Source organism: Centruroides sculpturatus, unplaced genomic scaffold, assembly GCF_000671375.1.
Source record: "Centruroides sculpturatus isolate CEXI.00-Female unplaced genomic scaffold, Cexi_2.0 scaffold11, whole genome shotgun sequence".
Classification (NCBI taxonomy): Eukaryota; Metazoa; Arthropoda; class Arachnida; order Scorpiones; family Buthidae; genus Centruroides; species Centruroides sculpturatus.
In genome coordinates, this window is record NW_019384501.1 from 852,433 (window position 1) to 860,154 (window position 7,722).

A 7,722-nucleotide genomic window follows, 5' to 3' on the forward strand; every position below is an offset into this window, starting at 1 on the left:
CAAGCAAACCCCATTTATATTCAGTATTTCAACAACCATAGTAATTGTTATATAACACCTACCGCTGAGAATCAAACAAACTATTTTCAATTTGATCAATTTTCTGGAATGTTTACAATCATTCTATAATTGAACCAATATGCAATAACAAATTTGAATTTAAAACGTTTCAAACATTTGGTTAAAAAATCAAAATATATAAAAATATTTATAACAATGTCTGAAATGTTATCAATTTAATACACCTAAGTACTCAATGAAAACTAAATGTAGTTAAAAACAAAAAATTGCATCTAAAATAGTACAGTAGAAGCCGTTCTTCAGGTTAAGCCTTAATCCTTTCTCTCTCCCCTCCATGGGAATTTCGAAAAAACCTTTCTTAGTGTATATTTTCATGACATACCCTAACTGTGTACAAAATTTCACATCTTTAAGTTCAGTGGTTTGCTCTGGGCGATGATGAATCAGTCAGTCAGTCAGTTAGGACAATTAATTTTATATATTTAGATTACTGTAGTTGAACAGAAATTCAGGATTTATATTTAAATTTTAAGTGGAAACAGTGTTTATAAAAGTATTCATTTTATACATTTACTTTGTCTCAAAAATTTGTAATGAGCATAAAAATGATGTGTAATTGATATAAAACAACATTGTATAACAAAAGAAATAAGTCTTATGGAACTAAATATCGTGGAGCAATGTTTTATACAAAAATGTCTTGCATTTAACCTGTAGTACCTCATTATTAATGTCCCTGTTAGCATAGGTAAGTCCTTATGGTGATGTAATGGTTGTCTCCTTTTTCATCTCCCAGTGTCTCATATTTTATCTTTTGAAAGAAAAATATGAGACAGGAAAAAATTTTTTGCTCAACATTTCTCATACATACAGAAAAAATGAATACTCCATTAGATTTTAACACTATCTGTAGACCTTGTCATGTATTTCTCTTTGTAAAATACTGATCTTAACAAATGCTGTTACGAAAGTTTTGAAAAGTGTCTCATATTTACCCACATTGACCCTATTTTAATTATTCTTTATTTATTTGAAATGTCTTCAAGTGCTTTTATATATCTGATTAAACTCATTATAAGTTAAATTTATTTTTCTGTTGGCAGTCTTTCTAAAACTGTGATTGACTTATATGAAAAGTAACAGATTACAAATTATAGTGCACTTTTGCTAATCCAAATTACTGATAATTTATATAGAGGATAATTTAGATTAATGGGGTTATATATAGAGAAAAGATATTGTTATATTGATTTGTGTTTCTGTGTGTATATATATTTATATGTTAAAATGTATAATGCATATTAATTTTACAAAAAACTTGTTTTTAAAAATATAATCTAAGAATTTTTTGTTTTAGCTCAAACATTTAGTGAAAAATACAGGGTCTGGAGTTGCGTAAAAATCTACCGACTCCGACTAAAACACCAAAACTCCATGACTCCGACTCCGACTCAACAGCCCTGCCAGGGCTGTGGAAGTCGCGTAAAAATCTACCGACTCCAACTTTCACTTTTCCTTACCATCCGACTCACAATGCATGCNAATTAAAAAATTAAAATTATTTAATTTAAAAGTATAAAATAAAATTATATTTTATTTTACACTTTTAAATTGTACACAACTACAGAACAATTTTCAATGATGAATATTTAATCATATCTACTTACGTCAATTAAAAAATTTCATGTGAAAATGTTAAGAAAATAGGCTGTATAAAAAATCAGTTTTTAAAAATTATACATCTTGGAACTAAATATCGTGGAGCAATGTTTTATACAAAAATGTCTTGCATTTAACCTGTAGTACCTCATTATTAATGTCCCTGTTAGCATAGGTAAGTCCTTATGGTGATGTAATGGTTGTCTCCTTTTTCATCTCCCAGTGTCTCATATTTTATCTTTTGAAAGAAAAATATGAGACAGGAAAAAATTTTTTGCTCAACATTTCTCATACATACAGAAAAAATGAATACTCCATTAGATTTTAACACTATCTGTAGACCTTGTCATGTATTTCTCTTTGTAAAATACTGATCTTAACAAATGCTGTTACGAAAGTTTTGAAAAGTGTCTCATATTTACCCACATTGACCCTATTTTAATTATTCCTTATTTATTTGAAATGTCTTCAAGTGCTTTTATATATCTGATTAAACTCATTATAAGTTAAATTTATTTTTCTGTTGGCAGTCTTTCTAAAACTGTGATTGACTTATATGAAAAGTAACAGATTACAAATTATAGTGCACTTTTGCTAATCCAAATTACTGATAATTTATATAGAGGATAATTTAGATTAATGGGGTTATATATAGAGAAAAGATATTGTTATATTGATTTGTGTTTCTGTGTGTATATATATTTATATGTTAAAATGTATAATGCATATTAATTTTACAAAAAACTTGTTTTTAAAAATATAATCTAAGAATTTTTTGTTTTAGCTCAAACATTTAGTGAAAAATACAGGGTCTGGAGTTGCGTAAAAATCTACCGACTCCGACTAAAACACCAAAACTCCATGACTCCGACTCCGACTCAACAGCCCTGCCAGGGCTGTGGAAGTCGCGTAAAAATCTACCGACTCCGACTCCACAGCCCTGGAAAAATATGAACAGAATTTGTTCAGATTAAGTAAAATTTGGATTTGAGTACATTCAGATTAGTAAGAATGCACTATATTACAATTATAAAGAAAATTTTTAATGAAAAGATTAATAAATATCTGAGATTTAAATTCCATAAAGAAACTTGGATATATCAGAATAACCTTAAATCTTAAAAAGAACTATTAATTAGATATCTGATAACTTTTATGAGTAAATATATAAAAGCAAAATAACTGTAAAAAAACAAAATAAAAACTAAGATATAATTTATTTAATTTAATTAAATTTTTAATAAATATACTGAATATTGAATAGTGATTAAATATTCATTGTATCCTTATTATTAAATTAGCTACTCAGTTAATATTGTTCATTTTATAAACATTATTGAAACTTTCTAACTATATTCATATGTTTAATTGAATATAGTTAAGAATAGAAACTATATCAACCTTGAATTGTCCCAAAAATTTGAATAATCATTGAAATGGTTTTTATTGTAGATGTCATTGACAATTAAACAGCTTAAGTATGATGAAAATCATTTCAATGATTCATCATGAATTTGCAATATACAGTACTTAAGCTCTTTAATTGTTGTAGTGAACTAAAACCATATATTTTATGTATTAAGAATAAAATTTTACTGTAAATTCTGTTTTGTTAATAAAATACTCTAAAAAATGTTTAATTATTAAAAAAAGTGTTGGAATCTTATTTTAACTTTGTAAAAAATTATCAAATACTAGCTGTTACCCACGACTTTGCCCGTGGGGGTTTCTTAAGCAAACCCCATTTATATTCAGTATTTCAACAACCATAGTAATTGTTATATAACACCTACCGCTGAGAATCAAACAAACTATTTTCAATTTAATCAATTTTCTGGAATGTTTACAATCATTCTATAATTGAACCAATATGCAATAACAAATTTGAATTTAAAACGTTTCAAACATTTGGTTAAAAAATCAAAATATATAAAAATATTTATAACAATGTCTGAAATGTTATCAATTTAATACACCTAAGTACTCAATGAAAACTAAATGTAGTTAAAAACAAAAAATTGCATCTAAAATAGTACAGTAGAAGCCGTTCTTCAGGTTAAGCCTTAATCCTTTCTCTCTCCCCTCCATGGGAATTTCGAAAAAACCTTTCTTAGTGTATATTTTCATGACATACCCTAACTGTGTACAAAATTTCACATCTTTAAGTTCAGTGGTTTGCTCTGGGCGATGATGAATCAGTCAGTCAGTCAGTTAGGACAATTAATTTTATATATTTAGATTACTGTAGTTGAACAGAAATTCAGGATTTATATTTAAATTTTAAGTGGAAACAGTGTTTATAAAAGTATTCATTTTATACATTTACTTTGTCTCAAAAATTTGTAATGAGCATAAAAATGATGTGTAATTGATATAAAACAACATTGTATAACAAAAGAAATAAGTCTTATTTGATTCCAAATGATAAAATTTTTATGATTTTATACTTTAAATAAATAAAGAAATCATATTTAGTTAATATACTAAATATTTAACTTATTGTAATATTTTTGAATTTGTATTGTTTTTAGTAAGTTTAAATTAAAAGTTATATACATTATTATCATTTTTTTAAATATTATACTGTAAGAAATTAATTAATTTAATTTCCTTTTTTTTAGAATATGGTGGATGAATCAGATGAAGAATATGCCTGTTCAGTTGATAAACAATATAGGATTCATTATAAATCTCGCAAGAAATATGTTTGCATTTTAAGATCTTTACAAATTAGTATTGGTGTTGTCACAATGATAATTGGTATTGTTAGTGCAACTGGTTTAAAAGAATCAATGGGTTTATTCCTTTTCATTGCTATTTTGTGTGGATTTTTTATGATGGAAGCAGCTTTGGCTAATCTTTTTATTTTATCAGAGCACTCTGGAGAAAACTTTCAAGGCTGGCAAGAAGGAATTAGAAAAGCTGGTAGAGAAGGTGCATTATGTATTCTTGCTTCATGGGCTTGTGGAATTATCTTCACAATAGCAATGGTGATATCTGATGTTATAGTTTTAATTATGTTCCATGATACTTCAGTCACAATCATAGCATATCTAGAATTAATATGTGGAATATTTTTACTTATCATCATCACTGTATCAATTTGGGATAGTATAACATTTCGAAAAGTTCATGTTAATGTTTGTTGATATTCCAGAAAATTTGATAAAATAATGATAAATTTTAAAGTAACAGTTACTATTGTTTCATGAAATTAATTTAGAAAACACAAAAAAATATATATATACATAGGCATATCATAAAATAGAATATTTGAACATTATTAAATGTAAAATACATCTATTTTTGTTATATGTAAATTTATAAAGTGTTTTACAATAATTCTTGTATTTAAACTAAAAATACTTGATCTCAGGTTTTTTTATTTTAATGTAATCATCTATAACTTAATGTTTATGTTAATTTAATTCTAATTTATTTGAAATCACTTAATATTTTACATAAATTAATTTCATTTTATTTAAAAATCATTCCATAAATAATTTCTAAGATGTTGAATAACACAAATATTATGCAATATTTTTGCCAATTATTGTATATTAATTTCTCATATTTCATTTTTTTCCTCTGTCGATACTTTTACTATATAATGCAGTATGCAAAATATTTTATATAAATATAAATTTTGTGCCATATCTTATACAAATAGTTTTTCATATCTGGTTTAAGTTACACGAGTTTTAGTAATTTAACTCTAAGCTAATTACGAGTATATATTTCAAACTATAATTTGGATGATAATTAAGAAGCTCATAATTGTTCAAATATTGCACTTAGTTTTAAAATTTCTAAAAGAAGATTTTGTTTCACATGTTTTTAATGTCTCTAGACTAATTGAAATTAATGTTATGTCAGTATTAATTTTCTTATAGTGTTAATTTTCTGATTATTTTAAATGTTTAGTTAATTGTTTATGGAAAAAGTCATAAATAATTATTAAGTTATCTAAAAAATACTCATATATTTAAGTATATTTATTTTAAAATAATCGTATAATAGTTTATTTAAAATTATTTAAAGACTCAGTATTATTTTACTCATTAACTTTAACATAGCTAAGTATAACATAGCTTGCAGCAATGTTCTTAAACTATTTTGAATTTTTTTTTTTTAATCATCTGGTATAGATATCAGTGTAACAAGTAAATATAAACAAGTAAAAATTTAACTGCTTCATTAATAAATTCATAAAGAGAAAGTACATTTTTTTGGATAATGTATTTTTCATGCATCCATATGTCTCTCATGTATTGATTTCTATCACAGATTTTTTTATAAAACGATATTAATTTGATATTTGTTTAAAAATATATATACATAAGGGTGTTCCAAAAGTCAGGAGCTATAGGCAAAAAATGTATTTTAAAGTTTTATTAAAGTAAATGGTCAAATTGATGGCTTTAAACTTTGTGACACTTATATATACTCTGAATACAAGGACATTGAACATTTCTTAACATTTTTGATTTTGTTACATGCAGAGATGATTTCCTTTAGTACAAAAATTGTTCCAGGTCTGTTTTGATAGAATTTTGATTTCAGAAAAAAGTCAAGTGATGTTAGGTCTGGACATTTAGGAGGCCTTCTATTGGTAGTTTTGAAGGCATCTTGGATCTGAAATTTAAAAAATTTCAATTTTCTCATAAGGAAAAATGCCTGTGGATCCAATCTTTTGGGATAACATGTATATAATAATAGTGGAAGATATTTATTACATCTTGTCCCATTATTTGGATATTTTATTTACTAATTTTCAGTTCAACAATTTAGATCTCAGTTTCATATTAAATATCCTATTTTATTTTGATGTCTTAAAAAGTATTGCAGTTCTCCAATATTGAGTTGTTTAATATATAAAATAATTTTCTGTCATAAAAAGTATTGAAATCTTGATCTGTTTGTATATTTAATGAAATAATAAGATAGTAAAGTTGATGATCTGTAGAATATTGTTGTTTAAATGTTATGCTATTATAAGATAAATTAGATTTTACTAAATAATTTATATTCATTGTTGTACATAAAATATATTTATAAAAAAAATAGTAGTAATAAAATTTTTTAAAAATTTATATTAGTACAGTAAATGAAAATGTCTTCCATTAACTTATTAGAATATTTAAATTAAAGTTTTGTAATACTTCAAAAGAAATTTATTTATTTTTTAATTATTACAATATAGACTTATTAAAAAATCATTCAGAATTTTTAAATTATTATCAATCACTATTCTATAAGAATAATCTATAAATTTCATCAATAAATTGTAAGTTTCTGTTTCAAATAGTAATCCTTAATAAATAAATAATTAAGGATAACTATTTGAAACAGAAAATGATTCCGTAATTTTTATTATTGGAAACATTTTCAAGTCATCTCTGTTGAGATATATATGAAGGACATGGAGGATGTGTCTTCCATTTTGACTTTAAAAATATCCTCTCTCTCTCTTCAAACACTGTAACATTCTTCTTTTCAGAACAGTTTGTCCTCCATTCATAATTATTTATCTGATAATCTTATCTTAGTTTATAAATTGATTTTATTTCAATTGGAAGCTGCTGTTCTATTCTAATTTTGTTTTAAAACTAGCATGATGTGATGTATGCATGCATATCATTTAGAATAATTTATGAATCCATTGTTTAATTTATAGAATGTATAAACATGAAGATCATTACTTAAAAATTATTGGAAATGTTTGTTTATAGAATAAAGTACTTGCTCTTAATATTAGTTTTGATTTCTTAATGTTATCAATTTTGAGAGAAGTTGAAGGTAAAAATAGCTGATGATGAACTGGAATGATGATATGAGAATGTTTCTGATGATAAAGAATATGAACTTCTATGTTTGAATCTGTTGTTTTTTGGTATGATTGGATAAATAGAAATAATTATAAATCAGAAGTAAATGTATAACTCACTATAAAGACTCATAATTCATAAATGAAGAAATTATGATTTACTTTGAAAAACTTTAATAGATCCTTTTTATAAGATTCAAGCAAACACAGGAATT

General features: G+C 24.8%; 1 protein-coding gene across 1 annotated transcript in view; it reads left to right on the forward strand.

Moving 5' to 3' along the window:
* LOC111622068 overlaps positions 1-4,929 on the forward strand; it is a 21,248-nt gene extending 16,319 nt beyond the window's left edge. Inside the window, exon 2 of the mRNA XM_023364385.1 lies at positions 4,302-4,929. Within this exon, the coding sequence (XP_023220153.1) occupies positions 4,305-4,829 (525 nt within the window). The 5' untranslated portion in view covers positions 4,302-4,304 and the 3' untranslated portion in view covers positions 4,830-4,929. The remainder of the gene's footprint in view (positions 1-4,301) is intronic.
* Positions 4,930-7,722: the final 2,793 nt, after the last annotated feature.